This window comes from Dipodomys merriami, unplaced genomic scaffold (assembly GCF_024711535.1).
Source record: "Dipodomys merriami isolate MVZ:Mamm:240054 unplaced genomic scaffold, mDipMer1.0.p SCAF_8, whole genome shotgun sequence".
NCBI classification, from domain to species: Eukaryota; Metazoa; Chordata; class Mammalia; order Rodentia; family Heteromyidae; genus Dipodomys; species Dipodomys merriami.
The window spans coordinates 19,307,307-19,333,973 of NW_027206401.1; the positions used below are offsets into that span (position 1 = coordinate 19,307,307).

At 43.6% G+C, this 26,667-nt stretch overlaps 1 protein-coding gene across 1 annotated transcript in view; it reads left to right on the plus strand.

The window, feature by feature from the left end:
• The first annotated feature begins 1,153 nt into the window (after nucleotides 1-1,153).
• The window catches only part of Nhsl1 (NHS like 1), a 222,046-nt gene continuing 196,532 nt past the window's right edge, over nucleotides 1,154-26,667 (plus strand). The window contains exon 1 of the mRNA XM_070010588.1: nucleotides 1,154-1,439. Coding sequence (XP_069866689.1) covers nucleotides 1,154-1,439 — 286 coding nt within the window. The remainder of the gene's footprint in view (nucleotides 1,440-26,667) is intronic.

Sequence of the window (26,667 nt, forward strand, 5' to 3'; positions counted from 1 at the left end):
GTCCCAAGGGCCTGGGATCCACACCCCACAGCACGGGGGGTCAAGAAACCAAAGAACTACGATTTCTAAGTAAATAGCCAGTGTCTTTTTTGGTTTGGGGATCCTGGATTCAATCCTCCAATCCTCCTTCCCAGAAGGTTCTAGTCAGTGGATGTCCCCAGACCATGATCCCATGGGGCTTGGCTTTGAAGTCTCCCAGGCTCGGCGTTCAGGGTTCTAGCTAGGTTTTTTGGTTCTTGGGGCTGTACCCGGGCCGCCCGCCCGGCTCCCGACACCGGTGGTGGGACGACGACTCTCCAAGCCCAGAGCCTTCTCGGGGACTCGCACTCCTCGTTAAGCCACAGAACCCCAGGCCCACCGCACCCCTGAGCGATGGCATCATCGAGGTCCACGCCCCGCGGCCCAGAAGTTGTGACCGCCTTGGCGGGGTGCAAGGGGCCGGGGGCTCCCGAAAGGCTCCGAGGCGTTCCCGAGGGGCGGGGCCGCTGACTCACCGCGGGCCCCGGCGCAGGTGAGCGGCGGGGGCCGGGCGGGCTGCGCCGCGGCCGTCCCGGCGCCTCCGCCCCCGCGGCGCCCGCCCCGCGCCCCGCCCGGGCCGGGGGGCGTGGAGGGGGCTGTGCGGCCGCGCTCGCCCCGGCAGGGTGCGCTGAGGCGCGGGGCGCGGCGGGCGCGGAGCCGCAGGTGGCTCCCGGGCCGGCCCTTTTCTCCTCCCCCTTTCCTTTCTCTCGCCGGCCTCCCTCCCTCCCTCCCTCCCTCGCCGGTGGCGGCCGCGCTCCCCCCCCCCCCCCCGCTTCCTCCTCCTCTCCCGTCCGGAGGGAGGGAAGGAGCCGCCGGCTCTTTCCTGCCTGCTGCAAACTTCGGCGGGACTCGCGGGCGCTCTGCCGGCCCGGCCCGCCCGGAGCCGGCCCGGGGACCCCGGGGCCCCCGCGCCGGGAGCCGCCGCCGCCGCTGCCGCCGCGCGCCCTCCGCCTCGCCCGTCCCGTCCCGCCGGCCCGGCCGCCCCCCGCGCGGCGCCCCCGCCGCTGCCCGGACTTCTCTTTGTGTCGGATGCGGCCGGCTCGCGCCCCGCGCCGACGGGGGGCGGACTGAGGGCTGCGCGCGCTCCCGGGCCCCGCGCCCCCCGCGCCCCCCGGGCTCCCCGCCGCTCCCCGCCATGCCGTTCCACCAGAGGACCGTGGAGCCCGCGCGGCCGCGGCGGCCCGAGGCGGCGGCCGGGGCGGCGGACGCGCCGCTCTTCCGCTCGCTGGAGCAGGTCAGCTCGCACGCCCTGGTCTGCCTGCTGGCGCAGCTGGCCGACCTGTCGCGCTGCGCCGGGGACATCTTCGGCGAGCTCGAGGGCCAGGCGGCCGCGCTGGGGCGCCGCTCCGCCCGGCTGCACCGGCGCCTCGACGCCCTGCACGCCGCCGCCGCGCGCCTGGACCACCGCCGAGTGAAAATCCGTGAGTGGCCGGCGGTCGGGGGAGGGGAGGGCGGCGGGGAGGGCCGGGACCACGGCTCCCTACCGCCCCCTGGCGGCCGCCCCGGGAGCCCCGCGAGGGGTCGCGAGGCGCGGCGGGGGCGACCTGGCCCGGGGCGCGAAGTTCCACACGGGGCCTCCGCCCGCGCTCACGCGGACGGGCGCTTCCCGCTGGCCCTGTCACGGCCGTCCGTCCGTCCGCCCGTCGGTCCGTCCGTCTCGGGGTGTGTGGCACCCGGGGAAGCCCCGTCGGTGCTGTGGACGGGAAACAGCTAAGGCCACGGGAAGATGACCTGTTTGGGAGGGAAGACGCGGGTGCAGATGGTTAGCCGTTCCTCAGGCTGCAGCCGGTCGGTGCGGGCCGGTCTCCGGGGAGGCTGTTGGCACCTCCCTGCCCCGGCCCCAGTCTTTTCAACCCGCCTTCTCATCTACAGAGAGTGCTGACACGCAGGTCAGGGTCTCTCCTTGGGGTGCTGGATTTTGTTTCCTCACCCCACCCCCACCCTTCAGCTCGTTATCCTTCAGAGGACCCTCGACCTTGAGCCAGAGTCTCAGAATCCGTCCTTCCCTTGGCTTCCACCAACCCTGAAAATCAAGTCTGTGTCCTGACATTAGTAATAATCTCTCTCCAAGCACTCATTTCATTTCAGCAGCTTAACTGGCTTTGGCGATTGAAGCAACTGGAATTTCCTGCTGGCCCCCAAAGCAGAGAGACTTCCAGTGTGATGTGTGTATAGTTTTTCCCTTTTAAGTACACGGGCATGGTCGTAAGTGTAAGGAGTGAACTAGCCGGGTTGATGGATGGTAGGGTAGGAGGGGAGATGTTGGTGTAATGCTGCCCTAGATTTCAGCAGCTCTGAATGAAACCTGCCTCACTTAATCAATTCACCAACAACCTCCAATTTCGTGTTTTCCAGATTGCTAGAAAAATCTCGCTAGATTTTTAACTATCGTGCACCCAGAGTTAAGATTTTCCACAGTCTTAATTCTACTATTTCTATGTTACTTTAATAACATCTTTCTTCATATTATACAATTACAATGTGATGGTTTTACATTTTTACAGTTCATCTCTGATTGTGCTGTCAACACATTCTTACTAGCTGTGGACAGCTCTTAACCTGGGAGAGTGGGATGGGATCAGAGGGGTGGAGAGTCAAAGCGATCTCGTAAAATTGTCAGGACATAATATATCTACTTAATGTGAATAATGATCTCCTGCATAAATGAATGTTGTCCTAGGAGACACAATCAGCCTAGGGATTACTAGTTGCTTCTGTGTTCTTTTTGTGTGTGTACATGGGTGACTGAGAGTTTCACTCTTGACAGTGTGATGAGATAGATCTGACTTCTGGGTGAACTAATCTGTCGTGGGAATTAAAAAAAAAAACAGAAAAACAAGAGGAAACACATTTTGTCGTATGGAATGAAGTATTGCCAGATTGTAGAATCACAAAGCAGAGCCAGTTAGGATCTTTAAACTAAAAGAAAAAAATAAGAAATGGGGAGAGAGAGAAGAGGAGAGGAGGGGGAGAGACTTCTTGAAGGTCAAGAACTTTTGCTAGTTTTGTTTTAAATAAATACATTACTTTATATCCCTATTCTTAGCATAAATGTCCCAATAGGCTACAGTATCTATCCCTCAGATCTTATTATCTAAAGTTGTTAATACTTTGTAGTGACTGAAATATTTTTTTCATCAATTTGTTGGAATCTTAAATGACTTGATTTCATACCAGAAATCATGGCTAATCATTTTTATGATAATAAAAGAAGGCTTTTTATTCAGTATAATTATACCTGAGGCCGGTGCTGGTGGCTCACGCCTGTAATCCTAGCTACTCAGAAGGCTGAGATCTCAGGATCACGGTTCAAAGCCAGCCCGAGCAGGAAAGTCTATGAGACTCTTATCTCCAGTAAACCACTAGAAAACCGGAAGTGGTGTTGTGGCTCAAGCAGTAGAGCACTCTCCTTGAGCTGAAGAGCTGAGGGACAGTGCCCAAGCCTAGAGTTCAAGCCTCACGACCAACCAAAAAAAAAAAATTATACCTGAGAACACAGGTATGCATCCAAGATGAAAGCTGAAGTATAAAGACATTATTAGTTTTTGTTTCTTTCTACCCTTTCACGGGCAACTTTTTTATAGGCTTTTTAAAATGAACTACTATGAACTACTAAATGAACTACAATGAACTACTAAAAACAGTACCTTCTGAAAACAGTATCTTATGCCTTGTTCCTGTCCAAATACTACAATTTTGAGGTTGTTTTGTCCTGTTTTGGGCATCATCTATTAGGATGTGCAGACTTCTAGACTTGTAGACTTGGAATTGACCTTAAAGGCCATCTATTTAATGAACTTGTAACCAGAGAGGAAATCCAGGCCAACGAGTTGAAGTGATCCACTCCTGCCCATCCCCTGTCCCCCACTAGGAGTGAGTTAATAGCATTCCATTGGAAATCACACCTTCCTGTTGGCTTGCATGCCTTCTCAGTTGGTATGGTGCTTCCCTTTGGAAGCATATGAAGTAGAGAACTAACAGTGTACTTTCTGTAAGACTCCTATGACAGTTAACTTTATCCGTGTGTGTGTGTGTGTGTGTGTGTGTGTGTGTGTGTGTGTGTGTGTGTGTGCGCGCGCGCGCGCGCATGTGCGTCCCTGTGTGTGCCTGTCCTGGGGCTTGAACTCAGGACTTAGGTACTGTCCTTGAACTACTAAGTGGTAGAACTACCGCCACAGCTCCACTGCTGGTGGTTAATTGAAGGTAAGAGTCTCATGAATTTTCCTGCCTGGGCTGGCTTTGAACTAGGATCCTCAAATCTTAGCCTTCTGAATAGCTAGGATTATAGGCGTGAGCCACTTTATCCTTCTTACCAGATGGATCTGTTAATCAGTTTCAGAAGAAGCTGGTAGCAGATTCCAGCAGCATCTCCAGAGCTGGAAGAAAGGAAGTGACAGCATCATTATTGGCTCATGGGTCTCTACCACACTAGGTCAGTAGACAATTTGAAAAACTTATGGAATAAGATGGGTGCTGGCGGCTCATGCCTGTAATCCTAGCCATTTAGGAGACTGAGATATGAGGATTGTGGTTCAAAGCCAGCCTGGGCAGGAAAGTCGGCGAGACTCTTATCTCCAGTTATCCACCAGAAAACTGGAAGTGGCACTGTGGCTCAAAGTGGTGTAGAGCACTAGCCTTGAGCTGAAGAGCTCAGAGACAGCACCTAGGCCCACAGTTCAAGCCCCATGACCAAGCAACAACAACAACAACAAAAATAAAAAACAAACCTATAGACTTGGTCTTTGCAAAACAGAACCATTGTTTTAATCCTGTGGGCCAGACCTGCTGGCCTCAATGATTATGTTGTCAGGCTTGCCGTTCTTCGTGTATCTTGGGGTTCTTCGTGTATCTTGGGTAGAAAGCCTCTCTATATCTTGTCAGCTGAGAAAAGCACACATTCCTAAGTCTTCCTGTATTCCTTAATTCTTCTGATGATTGCTCTGGGGGAAAATGTTCCTACATTTAGTATGACATTTACTAGAAGGACAGAAGTCGTTTGTGCACATCTGTTCTTTCCTCAGCAAACTCCTAAAGGTCAAAGATGGTCACATTTTCTTTTTCTAGAGCTTAGAGCAGAGTCTAGAATGTGATAGCTCAGTATATACTTGAACTGAACAAATACTTATTTCTTGTGGAGTTTTTTGGCCAGGAAGAATAGCTGTGAAAACATCAAGGAAGTACAATATTGTCAGTTACAAATCTAAGTGAACGAGACATTTAAAAGTGTAAACTATTGGGCTGGGAATGTGGCTTAGTGGTAGAGTGCTTGCCTAGCATGCATGAAGCCCTGGGTTCAGTTCCTCAGTACCTCAGAAACAGAAAAAGCTGGAAGTGGTGCTGTGGCTCAAGTGGTAGAGTGCTAGCCTTGAGCAAAAGAAGCTCAGGGACAGTTTCCAGTCTCCAGGCCCTGAGTTCAAGCCTCCCAAAAGGTAAACTGTTTTAAGGCTTTGTGTTTCACTGTATTGATTTCTTTTTGTGAAAGTTAATTGTCATTAATTTTGCTGACAAAAAGCAAGGCTTTTGAAAATGGCAACAACAGTCTGAAATGGGAATTAGTTATGACTGGCATTCTACATAATCAAAAGAGACTTTATTGTGTGGAAATCAATAGATATGCAACCTAATAGTCTTGTCTTATTTTTAAGCCCTGTGTGATTTTTTTTTTAAGAAGAGCTTTACTGAGACAAAATTCTCATTATATACTTTGCCTTATACTTTGCCTATAAACAGCTTTATTGAGATAAATTTCTCACTATGTAACTCATATTTAAAGTATACAATTCAGTGGTTTTTAGTATACTTGGAGTTACCAACTTGATTTTTGGACCACTTTATGATCCCTAAAGAAAGTTCCCTATTCATTAACAGTTCTTCTCTGTTTCCTTTTAATCTTCCCACTTTTGGCAGCCAGTTGTCTACTTGTATCCACAGATTTGACCATTCTAAATGTTACCTACAAGTGGAATCATAAAGTATATGGTTGTTTTACTGGCTTTCTTTTTTTCTTTTTTTCAGGTGGTAGAGGACCATTCTTTTTTTTAAAAATTAATTAATTAATTATTTTATTGTGAGAATACTGTACAGAGGAGTTACAATTACATGAGCAAGATAACAAGTACATTTCTTATCAAGCATTGTTGCCTCCTCTTTGTTTCCCCTTCCCATCCCTTCCCATTCTCCCCCTCTCCCCTCACCCGATCCTTCCTCCATCCCTCACCAAAGTTGTAAAGTTCGTTTTTCAACTTAAGGACTTGTAGATACTTTGCATAAGAATTCTTTTAACTCTTTTCAGAGTTTATGCTTTATTTCTTTTGATAATTAATCATAACCTCTATACATATAGTACTTCTATTCCAAAAATGTGTCTTTCAGCCTGGTGCCAGAAGCTCATCCCTGTAATCTTAGCTACTCAGGGGTCTGAGATCCAGAAAGTTGTGGTTCAAAGTCAGTCCTGGGTAGAAGAGGCCATCTATTTCCAATTAATTGTCTAGTGAAAAAGCAGATCTGGAGGTACGGCCCAAGTGGTAAACTAGCAGCCATAAGCAAGAAAGCTAAGTGAGCCTGAGGCCCCTGGGTTCAAGACCAAGAAATATATCTTTCATTAGTTTATTTGGTTAAAAACCCGTGTGAAGTGGAAAGATCAGGCTGTATTATTTATATCCATGGAAGTTCTGGAGTTAGTAAAAGGAACCTTTCGATTAGACTGAGTCTTCTGATATCTAGTCCATATTATTTTTATTTCTCCTGAAAAGTACTTCCTTGGTTGAGAGTATAGCTCACTAGCAGCACATGGACTTAGCATGTCCTGGGTTTGAGCTCTACTACTACACACACAAAAAAGTAGTTGGTGGGTGAAAATGAAATGTAATTGTTGAAAAGACATAGGCAAAGATGGTTTATTGACCTTTCCCCCCAAAAATAATTATAGAAAGCCAACCCACACCCCTTAGATTAGATTCCAGAAGTGTTCTAGGTTGAGATAAGTTTGCTGTTCTAGGTTGAGATAAGATACTTTCTCACTGGGGTATATGCTGTGCTGTGCACCTCTACATAGTGGCCTTGGATATTCATTTTAGAGGAGAGTTGAATGGTGTTCAAGATGGCTGGTTAACTGAGGTGTTGCTCAATGGTGAAGTATGTCAGTATTTAGCATGCATGAAGCACTGAGTTTGATTCCCAGCACCTGCCAATCCCTCTCCCCCCACCCCCAAAAAAAGACAAAAAGAACAGAGAACTGGTAGTCAGAGAGATCTTAAAGATATTGTCTTGCTAAACAACTCCATGAATGTGGCGGAGAGAGTAGGCCATGACTTCTGGGTCCTGTTGTAGGTGTTGAGATGCATGGTCCTCCTGCTAACTTAAACATTGGCTGGTAGGATGCCAGAGTATCTTGCTTTTTCCTCAGAATGAGCCTTCTCTGCAGGGTACCTGTCATCTTTGAAGACAAAACAGACACGTCGCTGTACTTGTAAGAATAGCTTCTGTGTTTTTTTTTCTGCTGGCCTGCTCATAAATGTTTGTGTTTCTGGTGCAGTTGGCATAAGACTTGCTCTCATTGGAATAGACCAGGCACTGAAGAGGGTGTTGGGGGGTGGGGTATGGTTTCCTCCCACCTCTAATCCCAAGAGAGTTCTTATTTTATTTTTATTAGCTGAAACTGACAGTAGTTGAGTGGCCAGATTGTACTGTTAGCTTAAGGAGGCCTGAGACATCAAACTTGTGTTTCCCTATGTGCCTGACTTTCAAGAATTGTCTTCTGGACATGGTGGCATCCATCTATATTCCCTGTAGGCAAATTGAGTTCTAGGCTAACTGAGCTATGTGAGACCCTGTCTGAAAATATTTAAGAGCTGGGAATGGAGCTCCGTGGTCAAGTGTTCATCTAGCATATTCAAAGGCTTGGTTTCAACACCAGCACTGAAGAAAACAAATTGCCTTGAAGATTTTGTTAAAAATAGAATCCCAAGGGCTGGGAAGGTGGCTCAGTGGTAGAATGCTTGCTTTCTGTGCATGAGGCCCTGGGTTCGATTCCTCATCACCACATTAACAGAAAAGGCCCGGAGTGGTGCTGTGGCTCAAGTGGTAGAATGCTAGCCTCAAGCTGAAGAGCTGAGAGACAGTGCCCAGGCCCAGAGTTCAAGCCCAACGACTGACAAAAAAAAAAAAAAAAAAAAAAAAAAAAAATCCCAAGCCTGGCAGAGGTGGCTTATACTTGCTATCCTAGCTACTTAGGAGGCTGAAATCTGAGGATCGCATTTTGAAGCCAGCCCACGAGACCCTTATCTCCAGTTAATCACGGAAGAAGCCAGAAGTGGTGCTGTGGCTCAAGTGGTAGAGTGCTAGCTTTGAACAAAAACAGCTGAGGATAGCACTCAGGCCCTGAGTTCAAGTCCCAGGACCAGCACATACATAAAGAAATAGAGTGCCAGACTCTTCTGAAGCCTTTTAGACCAATGTCCTGCATGTCTAAGAAGTGCTTCTTTGAGCAGACAAGTTTGTGTGTATGGCATGTCCGGGAATTGAGAGACTGATCCGTCTTTGTCACCTTTGCCATGGTGTAGTGCAGATTTTGACCAGTTATAAATATTGTTTTCCTTAAGTGTAAAATAGACACGTTGACTAAAGTAATCCCTGCCTGCCTTTCCATTTTTGGCATTGTGGGCTGTTTTGTTGTTTGCTTTCTTTGACATATTTCCCTTCTGTATTCTCAACGTCCAGAAACTCTTTTTTTTTTTTTGTTGGTTGTGGGGCTTGAACTCAGGGCCTGGGCGCTCTCCCTGAGCCCCTCTGTGCTCAAGGCTAGTGCTCTATCACTTGAGCCACAGCGCCACTTCTGGCCTTTTCTGCTTATGTGGTACTGAGGACTCAAACCCAGGGCTTCTTTTTTTTTTTGGGTCCAGTCGTGGGGCCTGAACTCTGGGCCTGGGCGCTGTCCCTCAGCTCTTCAGCTCAAGGCTAGTGCTCTACCACTTGAGCCATAGCGCCACTTCCGGCTTTTTTCTTTTTGCTTATGTGGTGCTGAGGAATCGAACCCAGGGCCTCATGCATGCAAGGCAAGCACTCTACCACTGAGCCACCTTCCCAGCCCATCAAACCCAGGGCTTCTTGCATGCTAGGCTAGTACTCTACCACTAAACCGTATTCCTAGCCCTAACTGATATTTTAATACGGGATTTTTCTCTAACATAAGAAAAATGAATTTCTGCAAATGTAAGTAGTTTTTTTATATTGGATATGATATACCTAATACCCAAGAGTTAATTGATTGATGTTTTGACTTAAAAGATACCCACTATCATAATAAAAAAAAATAAACTTTTTTCCAGCAATCTGAACATAATGCAAACATATTTAAACAATATTCATTCTGCAATGTCATTAGCATTTTTTAAAGATGTGGAGGAAAGTATGCATGTGGGAAGAACACACAAATCTAAAACAAGTACCTGCCTGATCTGTTTTGGAAAATAACCCCTTAATCCACATGCTATCTGATGAATAAAATATTACTTGAAAGAGTCCTTGTGGTCATTGAGTTTATTTTACACACAAAGATTTTATTTAAAAGTTTCCCCATAAGAATCAGAATAAGCCAGGCAAAGAAGCTCAAGCCTGTAATCCTAGCTACTCTGGAAGCTGAGATCAGGAGACTAACAGTTTGAAATAAACTCAGGCAAAAAGTTTGTAAGATCTCATCTCAATCAATAAAAAACCAGGCATAATGGTGCACATCTGTCATCCTAGCAATGCAATAAGAACCTATTAAAAATAAGCATAATGAAAAGGGCTGGAAGTGTGACTCAAGTGGTAGAATACTTACCTAGCAAGCTCAGATTGTGATATTTTTTTTTCCCCAAAAGAAAAAAAAAATCAGGGATTACTGATCAAGGTTAGATTCATAGTTTATCTTTTCAAATAGTAAAAGTTACAGTTATCAAATAGGAAAAGTCTAATTTATAGAAGCAGAGTTACTAGGGGCTAGAAAAGGTTAGCATTAGGGAGATGTTGTTGATCAAAAGATACAAAACTTCTGTTTAAAAAGCCAGACTCTAGTGGCTATATCTGTAGTCAGGAGGCTGAGATCTGAGGATTACAGCTCAAAGCCAGCCCAGGCAAGAAAGTCCATGAGACTCTTAACTAGCAAAAATGTGGAAGTGGACCTATGTCTCAACAGTAGAACGCCAGCCCTGAGCAGAAAAGCTAAGGGACAGTGCCCAGGCCCTGAGTTCAAGCCTCAGTACCACTGCGCGCACGCGCACACACACACACAATGTTTTGAAAAGGCAAAATAAGACAGGTACATGCTTATAATCCCAACACTCCAAAGACTAGGGCATGTGGATAGCCGGGTGTGGTGGCTCACTCCTGTAATCCTAGCTGCTCAGGAATCTGAGATCTGAGCATCGCAGGTCAAAGCCAGTGGGGGCAGGAATGTCTGAGTGACTCTTTTTTTTTTTTTTTGGGTCCAGTCGTGGGGCCTGAACTCTGGGCCTGGGCGCTGTCCCTCAGCTCTTCAGCTCAAGGCTAGCACTCTACCACTTGAGCCATAGCACCACTTCCGGCTTTTTTTCTTATGTGGTGCTGAGGAATCGAACCCAGGGCCTCGAGCATGCAAGGCAAGTGCTCTACCACTGAGCCACCTTCCCAGCCCCTGTCCGAGTGACTCTTATCTCCAATAAACCACCGGAAAACCAGATTAGGATTGATACTAGCAAATTAAAAAATTTAAGCAACAAAATGGAAATAGTTGAGTTCCTTAGGATTTTGGGCAAAAATCTGAAAGCAGAAAAATAGTGCAATATTTTACACTTAAAACAACTACTATAAAAATAGTAGTTGTTTTAAGTGTAAAATAAAATTTTAAGCAACTAGTAACTTATTTAATTCTTTTTTTTCCTCATAAACTGTAGTGAGTGAATCATATAGAATGTAAAGTTCAAGCTGGGCACTGGTGGTTCATGCCTGTCATTCTAGCCACTCAGGAGGCTGACATCTGCAGTTTGCAGTTGAAAGCCAGCCTGGGCAAGAAAGTGCCTGAGACTATTATTTCCAATAACCAGCCAAAAGCCAGAAGGAGAGCATAATCCTTGAGTGGTAAACGCTAAGGTATATAGCACCCAGGTCCTAAGTTCAAGCTCCAGTTCTGGTGCACATGAAACACCTCCCTCCCCTCCCCCCAAGAATGTAATGCTACAAGCTTCAGTGGTTGGGCTCTGTTCCTGATTATGAGGGCCTAGGTATTGTATCATTGTGCAGTCAGTTCATGACTCTGTCACCCACAGATGGTGGGTTCAGGGAGACTGAGTCATAGAAGCTAGACGATAAAGTCAGAGAAATCAAGAGGAGTTGGTATACCAGATAAACAGAACATTTTGATTGAAAAACCTAAATGTTCTGTATGGGACTCTAAGCATCTGTGGCTCCAGAGAGGAATGTCTGCCTTGCTTGGGTTTTCTCAGCCTCCTAGGGACTCAGCTTGGGGGTTGGGGACACTGCCTTCCCTTGGGGCCCTCATGTGGATATTCTCTTTCTCTCTCAGCGCCCTTTCACCCCCATTTCCTCCTATTGTGGGAATTGGAGAGCAGCTCCCACTTAGCTTCCTCACTTGGAAGAGATGTCTGATTTGCCTCTGTCTGAGATGCGGCCTTCTCAGGCTCCACCCAAACCTGATTTCATGGTCTCACTCAGCACCTGATGGGTTCAGCTGAGACCTGGCTTTTCCCCTGGTCTTTTAGAACTGTGGGCATTATTTCATTCATCTCCCTGTTTCCTACACCTTCTGAGTCATCAGATTCCCAGAACCACCTTTGGAGACTCTGAATCAGCGGCTGGTATAAGGCCAGGAATGGGCCCCCAGGTGATTTGATAAACCAAGTCTTGGAAGCTGCCAGTCTGTTGTGTTGCTGGGAATCTACTCGTTCAGGTGGTAGGGCAGGTATCCATTCCCTAGTGCACTTTGCCTTACTCCGCTAGCGCTCTAGCGTGAGATCATAAACCCATACCTCATCCTTCAGTTATGTGACATTTTTCCTGCACATGGTTTGCTATATATTTCAGTAATAAAGGATAGAGTAAAATATTCATTTCTCTTGCTATTTGTGAGACAGAGTCTCTCTGTGTAGTCCAGGTTAGCTTTGAACTTGTGACCCTCCAACCTCAGCTTTCTGAGTGCTTGAGCCATTCTTTATAACATTTCTAGGAGAGGAAAAAAAACTGTTTTGAACCCAAATTACCAATTTAGATAACATCTAACTTAAAAGACTTACCTGTGCTTTTATGGGATAGTGACACAGTACAGCATATAAAATAATGATTTTTAAATGTTGATAGTAGGGGCTGGGAAGGTGGCTCAGTGGTAGAGTGCTTACCTTGCATGCATGAGGCCCTGGGTTTGATTCCTCAGCACCACATAAGCAAAAAGAAAAAAGCCAGAAGTGGCGCTGTGGCTCATGTGGTAGAGTGCTAGCCTTGAGCTGAAGAGCTGAGGGACAGCACCCAGGCCCAGAGTTCAGGCCCCACGACCAGACCCCCCCCCCCAAAAAAAAATGTTGATAGTATATTTTGTTCTAAAATCCCAATAAAAACTTCTGTAATGAGAGTCCCCCTCCCCCCCACGTGTGGGATGATGGCAGTTTTGTGTTAGTGCTACTTTATTTTCAGTTACTCTGCTGATTTCTTTCAGGAGAAAAACAGCTCAGATTGTTCCTATAGGGAAATCCTTTATTATGCTTTTCTCTCCCTGCCTCTTTCTTTAAAAATTGGTAAAAGTATTTATCAGTAGACTTCAGAGGATAGTGTAGTAACTAATAGATTCACATTGCAGGCTCACAAGGTGAAATGTCAGGGCTTTCTATCTGACCATATTTGGCATCTGATAAAATGTACTAAGGGCTTGGTGACTACAATATGTAGCAAAGGAAATTAAATAAAACAGAGCTGGATTGTGCATAATCATGTTATGTGTGATTATGTTGGCATCTGAGCTACTGTTGAGATGAACTATAGTTTCCCAGCTAATGGTGTGCTGCTTGGATCACTGTGGAGACAGGCCAGTCTCTAATTTGCAAGATATCCCATTTGTACTAATTAACTAGCTGGTGGACCCTACAGAGAGTTCCAGGCAGCCTGTGTTCTTTAATTCTACATAAGCGTTTGGGTTAGTGGACATCATTCTACAGCTCAGATAATCTCAGTATGAATTTTCATTTACCTTATTGAATAGGTAACACATTTACATTATTTTAGATACACACACATATACATATACATGTATACATATTCAAAAATTATGGCTCCTTTTCTGCCATCTTTCTGCCTGTCTGAAGATGTATCTAACCCTACCAGAGACCCCTTTTATTTTTTAAAATATTTTTTATTGTAAAGATACTGTACAGAGGGGTCAGTCACAGTTACATAAGGCAATGGGGACAATGAGTATAATTCCTATTGAGCATTGTTACCCACTCCTTTGTTTTTTCCCTACTATTCCTTCCCTCCCCACCTCTCCAACTTCTCCTCCCCCAAGTTGTAAAGTTCATTTTCAACATAGTGTCTTGTATGTCTCATTGTTAAAATGGGCAGAGACCCCTTTTATCCGTTCCTCCATATTCCAGGATTATCTGCACAAAATTTCTATATCATTCTTGGTAGGGTTGGGGAAGTGACAGCTACAGCTCTACTTTTGGCTTTTTAGTGGTTAGAGATAAGAGTCTCAGCTTTTCTACCTGGGCTGGCTTTGAACCTTGATCCTCAGATCTCCGTCTCCCAAGTAGCAAGGATTACAGCATGAGCCATTGGCACCTGTTTTACTCTGTTCTTCTCTCATACTTGGTGGTGGTGCTGGGCAATAGAATTATGATCCATAGCCATTACCTTAAATTGGCTGTCCTCTTAGAGTGGAGGAGCCAACTTCACAGCATCTGCTAGAAATTTTTAGCAATGTAAAATTTAGCTGGTACCTCAAACTACTAAATCAGAATCCCTGGGGCTGGGTCCATCAGCTTCTGTGTAATCGAGCTCCAGGTGATTTTACACACCCAGGAGTTGGAGAACAGAGTCTTTATGTCCAGGCTCTGCTGGCCCAAGACCAAAGGAGTGAATCTGCTTAGAGATTTTAGCACCTGTGCCTTGTTGGGTTGTACAGTGATGGCTTCTGCCCAAACTAAATTCCTGGTGTATTCTATAAAAGCTTCTTTCTGCTTCTGGTCAGGGCTGTACAGGCTTAGGAGTGAATGCTTGTGGAGCATGAGTGTGGCTCAGTGGTAAAGCACTTGCCTACAGATGGCCCTGGGTTCCATCCCCAGCCCCATCAACCTCTCCAATTCCCCAAATAAGAGCGCTTTACAGTACTATCCCACATCAGTCTTACTTCTGTTGTGCTTTGCTTCAGTGGCCATCTTGATAGGGGCCTTTACTCTGGACATTAGTAACTTGGCAGCTGGGCTTGGTCTTCATTCTAGGGGTCAAGGGTCACCTCTCTGATTTCCCTTTTCCCAGGCACTTTAAACAGCAGCATCCAGAGGGTAAAGAGGTGACTCAACACAATCATAGGGTAGGACATCCTTTCTAACCAGAAACTGAGCAGAGATGATTATTCTAAAACCTGATAAAGCCTTCATCTCAGTATTTCAGTGAGAATGCATTCTGAAAGATGTTACTAGGAAAACTTGAGGCAGTCATTTGATATTTTACTTGTAGATGAAACAAATATTTAAATAAACACGAAAAACCAGCAAGCACAGTTTTCTGCTTAGTTGGTGTTTTCTTGCTTGTAGTCGATTCCTGTTTTACTTTATCCCAGTATAGTTTTATTTTTTCAATTTGTTACTTCCTATTTATGTAATCTGTTGATAACTTAGCTGTTAGTGTGGCGTAACCCATTATAATCTGGAGAGGTAAATGATAATTGAATCTGATTGAAAGCAGTAGAGCATAATAGTTAAGAAAAAAGGGTTACTAGCTGGTGGCTTGAATAAACACCCAATTTCTCCGTGCTTAAGTTTTCTCTTCTGTGAAGTGGGCGTTGCACTAATACTGTAAATAGCTACTGTGAGGATAATATCAGATAGATAGAATGGAACTTAGCCTATACAATGAATAGTAAGTGACACATAACAGCTACTATTTTGGTTTGGACTTTACAGTTTCTTAGATTATTTTTAATTTTTCTCATGACTATATTCAAAACTCCAAGTATAAAGATGAATAAAATAAAGATTAGACTTCATTATTATTTGACTGGACTTTAATAGTAGAAAATTAATGTTTTGGTTAATTGAGTTTTCTAAAGAGTTGATGGTTAGATATGATAATTGGGTTCTCTCTGGGCTTTTGAGTAATTGTTTTGAACAACGGGATAATTAAGTTTTTTCTTTTTCTTTTCGGGTCTGGTCGTGGGGCCTGAACTCTGGGCCTGGGCGCTGTCCCTCAGCTCTTCAGCTCAAGGCTAGCACTCTACCACTTGAGCCACAGCGCCACTTCCGGCTTTTTTCTTTTTGCTTATGTGGTGCTGAGGAATCGAACCCAGGGCCTCATGCATGCAAGGCAAGTGCTCTACCATTGATCCACCTTCCCAGCCCCGATAATTAAGTTTTGAAGGTATGAAATATTAGATTAAAATTCTTCATAATGTTCTCTTAAAATGGTGTTTTGGTTATATCTCTGGTGGGAATTAATTTATTTGCCAGTACTTGAACTCAAGGCCTAAACACTATACCTTAGCTTTTTTTCCTTCAAGGCTGGTTCTCTACCACTTGGGCACAGCTCTGTTTTTGGCTTTTTGCTCGTTACTTGGAGAGAAGTCATAGACTTTGCACTTTCCACTAGCTTTGAATCACAACCCTCAGATCTCACTCAGCTTCTTGAGTTGCTAGGGTTACAGGCACTTTGTATGAGTTTATTTTTGTGTCATTTTCCTTTCCTCAACATGAGACCAGGTAAGCTTAAATTAGTTAGGCTTTTGGTTTACCCAGTTCAGTTGTGCTGGTTTTATTAAATGCAGGTAATTTCTAATTTAGGAACCTGTCAGGTTATCACAGTTGTATGGTGTTGGGGGATGTAATGTATTTCCTTCTATAAATTGTGTGTGTATAAATTATGTGTTAGTTAATTTTCCATTACTATGACAAGATACCTAAAGTCAACAAGAGAGAAGATTTATTGTGCTCACAGTTTTAGAGGTTTCAGTCCATGGTTGTTTGGCCTTCCCTCTTTTGGCTTCAGACCAGGCCACAGACCACAGAGAAGAGTTTTGTGGCAGTGCTGCTCACCTTGTGGCAGCTGGGAGGCAACGTTGGAGGAAGTGTCCAGCACCCAAGTCTGCTTGTCTTAGAGACAACTCCACAGACCCACTTCTCCCAGCTTCTGAAGCGTCCACCAGCTCCTCAGAACAGCATAGTGAAGGACCAGTCCTTCAACACATTAGAGTTTGGGGGACATTCCAGATCTAAACTAACACTGCTTTTCCAATACATATCCAGGCATAAGGTAGCCCCTCTTTCCCAAACAGTTGTTGAGCCTGAAATCATCATATCAGAATTTTCTCTGAACCAAGGGATTATAAATGGCAATCAGGATACAAAGATGACATCTAACCATTCTTCTCAACCCTATCCCTAAGCTGTATGAGTGTGGCCCCATCTATAACATAACTGATTTGGATCAGGTCTCCAGCTGCCTGTTTGGACTATGGCGGGGATGGTGGTAGTGGGGGAGTGAGAAGCTTTATGGTAGCAGGAAGTGTGGGTAAGGAGATCTGGAAGTTTTGGATTGGGCTAGTTTCTGAGGTGTTTGGGTTTTGGGGGCTAAAAATGTCTGTTCATGCTCCCTGAATCTTGACTGTGGGTTCCTGCAGTGTTCCAGGTCAGGGGAAGGTGAGTCACCAGCAACTGTGGCTTTACTGTGGGGCTATTGGCAGCTCTATGTAGAACATTTAGATCCAAATGTTTGTTAGCTGGAGCTTCTGGTAGTGCCTCTTTAAAAAAAAAAAAAAAAAAATATATATATATATATACACACACACACACACATATATATTTCCTAGGGAACTTTAAATGGATGAGGGCCAGCAGTTTTAATAGTCATTTGAGCCAGACACAGCAGCGCCGTGCTGCTGTTCAGCTATAGGGAGTCTGGGACAGTATCACAAATATGAGTATTTAAAAAAAAAAAAGAGCCTGCCTAAAATATATTTGTTTTCTTTATTTCTGTTGTTGGAAATAGTTTTCATGTGTATCTAGTTTTATCCTTATCTTGAAGACATCCCTCATAGTTTATAGCTCAATATCCATAAACCTCTTTTATCCGCTCATATAAAATACAAGATATTCACGATATTCACTCAGTTTTGTATGGGCCTGTATTTACATTTGATTTCTGTTCAATGATTGTGTGTGTATGTGTGTGTGTGTGCGTGTGTGTGTGTGTGTGTGTGTTTACAAGCAATATGCAAAGCATTAAAGATCCTTTCCACTTCCAATGTGCATTCTTTGTAAAAGGATCAGAATTGTTTATAGAATCCAACAAGCTTTTGGTTAAGTACATGTTTTTAAACCATGTTGAGCTTGTTGAAAAATATTCCTGTCAAGTCCCATGTAGTTTCACATGTCAAACATGACTTGAAAATGTTTTCCCCAAGTGGCCATGTCTTAACAATTTATGTGCTTGAGGGAGTTTCTGGGAAGGAATTAAATTCTGGGAGGTCACAGGATTCTTTCAAGTTTGATTTCCAATGTGAAAATGAACTGTTTTTTTTTTTAACTTGAACTTGAAAAAAATTCAGTGAAGAGCTCTTAGAACTGTACAGTGATTGTATTAAAGGGGACTGGGTTTCCCCATCTTGGTAGCCAGAAATGAAACCTGACAGTTAAAAATGAAGAGAGAAAGGAAAAAAGGAGAAATGCTGAGTCTGGGAAACTGTTCTGGGCACTCAAGTCATCACGACATCAATGTCTCTTTATGCTAATGGGGCAGGACAAAATAAGGAGTCTTTTTTTTATTTTTATTTTTTAGTAGTTAAATATTCCCCCTCTCAGAGGATCACTTCGAGAATTTCTCAGACTTCCTCATTGAAAACATATGAATAACCCAAAATTAGAATATTAGGGAATATCACAGTTTTTACAGTGACATTACAGCCAAATTGTTGGACTCCAAATGTAAAGTTCTAGTTTTTCTCTTTCCCTCCCTTCTTCTTTTCCTCCCTCCCTCCCTCCCTCCCTCCCTCCCTCCCTCCCTCCCTCCCTCCCTCCCTTTCTTTCCCCCTCCCTCCCTCCTTCTCTCCTCTTTCCCACTCCCTTCTTTTCCTTTCCTTTCTTTTTTTTTTAGTCCTGGGGCTTGAACTCAGGGCATGGGTGCTGTCCCTCAGCCTCTTTGTGCTCAAGGCTAGCAATCTACCACTTGAGCCATAGCACCACTTTTGGCCTTTTCTGTTTATGTGGTATTGAGGAATTGAACCCAGGGCTTCATGCATGCTATCACTCGGCTACATTCCCAGCCCCTTTTTTCTTTTCTTTCTTTCCTCGAGGCCAGGACTCAAACTATGTATCTGAAGCTTTCATGCTTTTACTCAGTGGCTAGTGCTCTACCCACTGAGCCACGCCTCCAACTTCCTATATGAAGTTATTGAGAAGGTATGTATCTCAAGAATTGGGAAATGTGGGGCTGGGAAGGTGGCTCTCTGGTAGAGCGCTTGCCTTACATGTATGAGGCCCTGGGTTCGATTCCTCAGCACCACATAAGCAGAAAAAAAAAGGTAGAAGTGGCACTGTGGCTCAAGTGATAGAATGCTAGCCTTGAGCCGAAGACCTGAGGGACAGCACCCCAGGCTCAGAGTTCAGGCCCCACGACCAGACCCTCCCCCCCCCAAAAAAAAAAAAAAGAATTGGGAAATGTTTTGAATTATCTGTTAAGTCCCTTTTACTTGGATATCTTTCTCTCCCTCCCTCCCTCCCTCCCTCCCTCCCTCCCTCCCTCCCTCCCTCCCTCCCTCCCTCCCTTCCTTTTAACTTCTCTCCCTCCCTTCCTGTGAGGCTGTGAGGCTTGAACTCAGGGCCTGGGTATTGTCCCTGAGCCTCTACCACTTGAGCCACAGTGCCACTTCTAGTTTTTGAGTGGTTACTTGGAGATGAGAGTCTCACAGGGACTTTTCTGCCTGGGCTAACCTTGAACCATGATCCTCAGATCTCCTGAGTAGCAGCTAGGATTACAGGTGTGAGCCACCAGTGCCCAGCACTTGGATATTTTTCTTTTATATATTAGAACTAGACCAGATCAGACTAGACCTTTAGGTAGCTCTGCTCTTTTTTTTTTTTTTTTTTTTTTTGTGGATGGGTTAGTTTTTCACTGGTGTGGCAGAATAGAAAAATATATTAATGGAGGAAAGATTAATTTTGGCTCTGGAAATCATTCTATGTTTAGTTGACTGCTTTGCTGGTGGGCCAGATGCAATGAAGCTTCATGGCAGAATGGTGTGGTGGTGGAAGAAAGCTACTTAGTTCTTGGTAGCTGGGATTTAGAGAAACAGACAGGAATGGATTGGGAACAAAATATCCTATTCAAAGTCATGCCCCCAGTGACTGATTTTCTCCTATCAGGCCTCACCTGCCAGTTTCACCACTTCCTAATGGTCCATTTAATTATGAAAGCATCACTGGAGAGTAATTGATCTATTGATAAGGTCAGAGTCCTCATTATCTAGTCATGTTCCAAAAGCCCTACTTCCAAACATTCCACTGGGAACCTAATCTTCAACACAGTCTTTAGGGGACATTGTGTATCTAAACCACAACAGTAGAACTCTCTGGAAGGTTCCTATTAAAGATTGGTCAAATGTTATTAAAAAATAACATGGTGGCTCATGCCTGTAATACTAGCTACTCAGGAGGGAGACCTGAGAATTTTGGTTCAAAGCCAGCCAGGATAGGAAAGTCTGGGAGACTTTAATTAACCTCCAGAAAGTTGGAAAAGGAGCTGTGGCTCAAGTGGTAGAGCACGATCTTTTAGGAAAAGCTCAGAGACAGTGCTTAGAAACTTTAAAACCTCAAGACTGGCACAAAACAACAACAACAAAATATGTACTGAAAGTTTTAAAGAGATTTTTAATCATAGTCATAATGGTTTATCTTCTATTTTTTTTGTAGCATGAACTCTTCCTTCCCTGTTTTCATAGCCAAGGCTAGTTTGCCACTGTTTTCTAAATATGTACTTGCTCATTTTTGTCCTACATCCTTTGTTTAATCCCAGTTTTAGAGTTTTTAAACAACTGTGGATTAGTGATCGCTTGTTTAGGATTGACATCTGTCCTCATTTGGTCAAGGCTCCATTCTGAGTGCTTAGTGTGTGTGCCAAGCATATTGTTGGATGTGTTGTAACATTCCTAGCTGTATTCAGGCCTGGGGTGATTGCCTTTTTCTTTCTGTGTATCTAAAATGGTACCCATATTTCTGGGCTCAGTTCAAAACTAATTTCTTTCCAGATGTCTTTCTAGATGGCTGAAGACCACAGTATTTGACTGTTCATTTTCTGTTTGAATTAAAGTAAAAATCAGAAAATGTTTTGCTCTTCATGATGTGTGTATCTCTGAAGTTCAGATGAGTGCTAGTTTCTTAAGAACAAGAAGCTTCTGTGCTTCTTAAAAGTCTCTAGGTGGGCTGGGGGTGGGGTGAGGTGGGGAGTAAAACATTTGTCTAGCATTCTTGAAGCCTTCTAGCATGCAGGAGGCCTTAGGTTTCATCTATAGAACCAAGATTTTTTTTTTTTGCCAGCCCTGGGGCTTGAACTTGGGGCCTGAGCACTGTTCCTGGGCTTCTTTTGCTCAAGCCTTGCACTCTACCACTTGAGCCACAACACCTCTTCCCACTTTTTCTGTGTATGTGGTGCCAAGGAATATATTAAGCAAGCACTCTACCATTAAGCCATATTCCCAGCTAGGACCAAGATTTTTTTTCTTTCAGTAATCATATTTGAACTTCCAGCCTACTGCTTACTCTGTTTGCTGTTCAGCTAGAGAGTCTCTTAGGCTGCCTGGCTGGCTTTGAGCTTTAGTCCTCTAGATTTTAGCCTCTTGAGTAGTTAGGATTACAGAGTGTGAGCCATGGGTACCTGGCTGAGAATTACTTTTTCTATGTGTCTTAAATGTACTTAAACTATACATAGTCACACATGTTTACACATAGAGAGCTCAATGTAGTGTCAATGTTGAGTGTTCTAAAGTTGATTGTTACGATTTTGAAGGTTTTGATACTATAATACTTGAGTGAGAGAGAGATGCCGCCTCACTAGGCATTGGTTTCCTCCTTTTACATATAGGTGAGTTAGATCTCCAGAATCCAAGTAAAAATTTCAAAGTTAAAGAAAAGTATTCAAGGTGGGTGTGGTATAATAGCTCATGCTATCAGTACTAGAGAGGCGGAGATGGGGAGGATGGTGATTCAAGGACAACCTGGACAAAAATTTGGAGAGATTCCCATCTTAATAAATGTGGTACATGCTTGTCATCTCAGCTATATAGGACGCGTAAATAGGAGGATCATAACCTAGGTTGGTACGGGCTAATAGGGAGAATGTATTTGGAAAATAAGGAAAGCAATGAGAAAGAGCAATAAGAAAGATCAGATGGTTAGAGTGCCTGCTTAAGTGCAAGGCCCTGAATTCATATGCCAGTACTACTACTACAAAAAAAAAAAAAAAAAGAGGAAGAAGAAATAAAAAAGTTCAAAACAGGGCTGGGAAGGTGGCTCAGTGGTAGAGTGCTTGCATTTGAGGCCCTGAGTTCGATTCTGTAGCATCATATAAACAGAAAAAGCCAGAAGTGGCTCTGTGGCTCAAGTGATAGAGCACTAGCCTTGAGCTGAAGAGCAGAGGGACAGTGCCTAGGACCAAAGTTCAAGCCCCACAACCGACCAAAAAAGAAAAAAAAAGTTCAAAGCAGTTCTACAAATTGTGACAATTATGAGCAACAGAAAAAAATGATATGAGACTTGAGTTCTAAAAGTTTTAGTCAAATAGGATTTTGGTCACAGGATGCAGCAGAAGTTTTTCCATTTTGTGTGATGAAGTTCCTGGAGTTGTGCTCCAAAGTTATGACTGCCCATACTGGTTTAACATTTAGTATGTGTGTCCATTAAAGTAAGTTTTTTCTGGGTGAGCCTAAGTTTATCACATACTCTGAAACTAAATTATTAGATTTCTTTTTCTGATATCAAATGAAGAATCAAATATTAACTTAAAATCATAGAACTTTATAAGACAAATAATGAACTTTTGCCATAGTTCAAAACCATACAACTACTGTTAGATAGATATAAAATAGGCATTTCAAAGTCAAAATTTTCCATACTTTATTTGATGTTTTACTTTCTAACTTTATGTTAGTATAGAAAGGATGTTATTGAATATTGAAAGGGTAAGAAGGAGAGGAGTTAATGAACAAAATAAAGGTAGATTCCTTGAGCAGGCATTTAAAGGGTCTGAAATTCTTTCTTTTGGTTGTTCTACATTTTGACTTGCTTGGAATTTGGTGAGTGAATGAAATTCTAGAAGAGAACTGAAAACATTGTGGTTGAACAAACATTGACATTTTATCCTCCCGTTCTTTCCCTCTTTAGAATAATGTCTCAAGTCTGTGTACTTCTCTGCAGTCCTCTCTGAAAGAAATTATATTGTGTTGAGTGATGGCCATGCTGTCTTTCTGTTTCTAATACACAGCTGAACAAGTTCATTCTGTATCATTTTTGCATTGTCTGGGGTTCATGATATGAAAATCCAAAATTTTGGTTTAGACTAGAAAGCAGTTAATGTTGAAGTTTTGTTATTTCAGGTTTTTAACAATACCAGAATTGCTCCATTTAAAAAAATAGGTGTGCACTATTCCTTTATGGGTGTAAACCCAGCTTCTCAAAGGTTGATATCTGAGGATTTTGGTTCAAAACTAGCCCAGGCAGGAATCTTCAATTAACCACTGAAAAAGCCAGAAGCAGAGCTATGGTTCAAGGGTTAGAGTGCTAACCTTGATCAAAATAGCTCAGGGACAATGCCCAGACCCTGAGTTCAAACACCATAATGGCACAGAAATAAGTAAATAACCATAGCAACCCTACTGGCTAATGGTAGAAAGAAATATTCTTTATTTTTAGTAAGAATATTCCTTTCTTTTTGTCCTAGAAAAATAATTGTAGCTTCATAGCTTATGTAAATGGTTATTGGACTTCACAACTGGCTTAGGTATTTAAGAATCCTAATTGTTGTTGTTATACTTACGTTTTTAGTGAAAGTTGGAAGTGGAACTCCTCTTGCTTTTCCCCAGTTGGGGTTACAGTCCTAGTTTTTTGCCTTTGCTATGGAATTACTGTGATAAAGGGGATGCCTACAGCTGTGTATAGAAGATCCCAGGTTATCCCATGGAACACAGCTCTGGAGTGCTGCTAGGACATTAAAAAACCCAACAGGAAGTATTATTCTGTACTTTTCAAAGCATTCTTTTTTTGGGGGGTTGGTCGTGGGGCCTGACCTCTGGGTCTGGGCGTTGTCCCTCAGCTCTTCAGCTCAAGTCTACTGCTCTACCACTTGAGCCACAGTGCCACTTCTGGCTTTTTCTGCTTATGTGGTGCTGAGGAATTGAACCCAGGGCCTCATGCATACAAGGCAAGCACTCTATCACTGAGCCACCTTCTCAGCCCCCAGTGTTGAGAATTTTGTTCCCAAATTCCCACAGGTAATCACTGTCACACTGTGGTGTCCGTCCTCAGTTCTGCAGGTCATCTTCTCCTGCACCTCAACACACACATACATTTCCCTCTACAAAAATGATGGGGACCATATTACATTACTATATTACTTGATGTACTTTCTCTGTTTAAATTTACTACATTTTCTTTCTATTATGTGAGTATCAGAGTTTGTTCCATTACTCTCCTTGTAAATATTTGGGTTGTTTCTAAATTTTGACCATTTCAAATAATGTTACAGTGAACATGCTTAGATATACCTCATTATGTAGCACACTCTATAAAATTTACTACTGCTGTAAAACTGTTCTTTGGAGTGGGTGGATTTATAACTTAGGAGTGATGGAGAGTTATATGATAACGAATCCAGTGGCAAACTCTTTTCAGGTATTCTAATTTTGGCACATAGAGTGAGACTTTCCAGATTTATTGCTATACCCCAAATGTCAAAAGATTGTTAATTTGAAGGGTGGTATTTATCCTCAAACACTGGTGTGTGATGTGTGTAAATGTTTTGATTTTTCATTGATTACCCCCTAACTCAATTTGCTGTTACTTTTTTTATTTTTAAAAACTGGATTGCCCTTTATTCAACTTGTCCTCCGGTGTACCCTTTGTTTTTCTCAAGGAAGTAAAATGTGAGCCAAGTAATGAACTAGTCTCACATTCCTTGGTTCCAAATTACTCTCTTATACCTCCTCGGGGCACCTTGTACTGCTAGTGTTAAAGCATCTAAATGTTATATTGTGGTTCTTAGTTTACTGTGTGTCTTCGCAGTTTAAGTGTCTGGATAGCTAGCATTGTCTAGGGCTCATTTCATTCTTGGTCAGACCCAGTGTATGTCAGACACAATACTGCCTACAGTAGTGGGGGTTAACTGGGGTAGAATCCTGGGGCTGTGCTTGAGGGCGCTGCTTGCTGTTTAGTTCAATGTGGTGGGGGCTGGAGGTATAGCTCAGTGGTAAAACATTCGCCGAGCATCTCTTGCGACCCTAGATCCCATCACCAGCACTGCACAAATGGAACAAACCAACGGCAAAAAAAAAAGTAGAGAATTTTTTTTTTTAATTAGAAGAGTGTGACTCCCAATTTCGTATGGCTGTGATGATATTCTGAGAAAAACAAGGAAGGAAAAGCTTATCAACTCATGGTTTCAGAGATTCAGTCCATGTTGGGGCCCTTGGTGTCAATATTATGGAGCAATCCAGAATACTGGGAAGGAGCTCTTACCAAAGCAGCTCACTTCTGGGTGAGGGAAAAGCTGAGAAGGGGGCAGGGAAGGAGATAGAGGGAGAGACTCAAGAGAGAGAAGGAGTCGGGTGGGGCTGGGAAGGTGTCTCAGTGGTAGAGTGCTTGCCTTGCATGCATGAGGCCTTGGGTTTGATTCCTCAGCACCAAGTAAGCAGAAAAAGCTGGAAGTGGTGCTGTGGCTCAAGTGGTAGAGCGCTAGCCTTGAGCTGAAGAGCTGAAGGACAGCACCCAGGCCCAGAGTTCAAGCCCCACAACTGACAAAAAAAAAAAAAAGAAAGAAAAAGAAAAAAAGAAAGGAGTCAGTGACATACTTTTTTTTGTTGTTATTGTTGGTTGTGGGGCTTTAACTCAGACCCTAGGCACTGTCCCTGAGCAATTTTGCTCAAGGCTAGTGGTCTACCACTGTGAGCCACAGCTCCACTTCTGGTTTTTGAGAGGTTAATTGGCGATAAGAATCTCACAGTGACTTTTCTGCTGGGCCATCTTTGATCTATGATCCTTAGATCTCAGCCTTCTGAGTAGCTAAGATTACAGGTGTGAGACACTAATGTCTGGCTTAAGAAATCTTATCCATTAATTAATTAACTAATTAATTAATTGTCAGTCTTGGGGCCTGAATTCTGGGCCTGGGTACTGTCCCTCAGCTCTTCAGCTCAAGGCTAGTGCTCTACCACTTGTGCCACAGCATCACTTCTGGTTTAATTGCAGATAAGAGTCTCACAGACTTTCCTGCCTGGGCTGGCTTTGAACTGCTTCCTCAGATCTTAGCCTCCTGAGTAGCTAGGATTACAGGCATTAGCGACAGCTCCTGGCTTATATTTATTTATTTTTTGTTGGTCATGGGGCTTGAACCCAGAGCGTAGGCATCTGTCCCTTAGCTTTTTTGCTCAAGGCTCTACCACTTAGAGCCACAGTGCCACTCCAGTGACATAGTTCTTCCACCTGAGCCTCCCCTCCTAATAGCCCACCAGCTGTGAGCTCATACATCCATTAATCCACCAACAAAGTTAATACCCTCAAAATCTAGTCACCTCTTAGTTGGGGATTGAACTTAAAACAGTGAGCCATTTGGGGAGACACTTCATATGTAGAGTGCCTATATATTACTAAAGGTTGAAATATGAAAATGGGACAGGAGTTAAAGACAAATTAGGACATGGTGAAAGTAGTATGGCTTATGTGTCTGTAGTAATGAGAAAAGGAGAGGCTATTTTGTCATAGAAATTAAAATTGATAATGACTGTGTTCAAACTTTGTTCATTAATTTACCTATTCCTTTTACTAAATAATTCAAGCACTGACTTAGGCTTTGGTGGTAAAATGCAAAGGACAACAGTGAACCAAAGATTTCAGATGTATGTCTGTTTGTCAGTCAGTCTGTCTGTCTGTCTGTCTGTCTATCTATCTGTCTGTCTCTCTGTCTCTCTTTCTGACTGTCAATATCTATATCCTATGGTTTCTGTTTCTCTGGAAGACCCTGGCTCATACAGATTTCCATATATCATTACATGAAGAGCTGTATTTTCTGGTTACTGAACTTGTTCTTTAACATTCAGCTTCATCCTTGATTCTTTGATGCGTTTGACTATTTTCCTCCTTCTAAGTTCTCCAATTCTACTTGTCATTATATTACTATACTTTGATATTACTGTACTGTACTTTTCTGGCAAGTGTA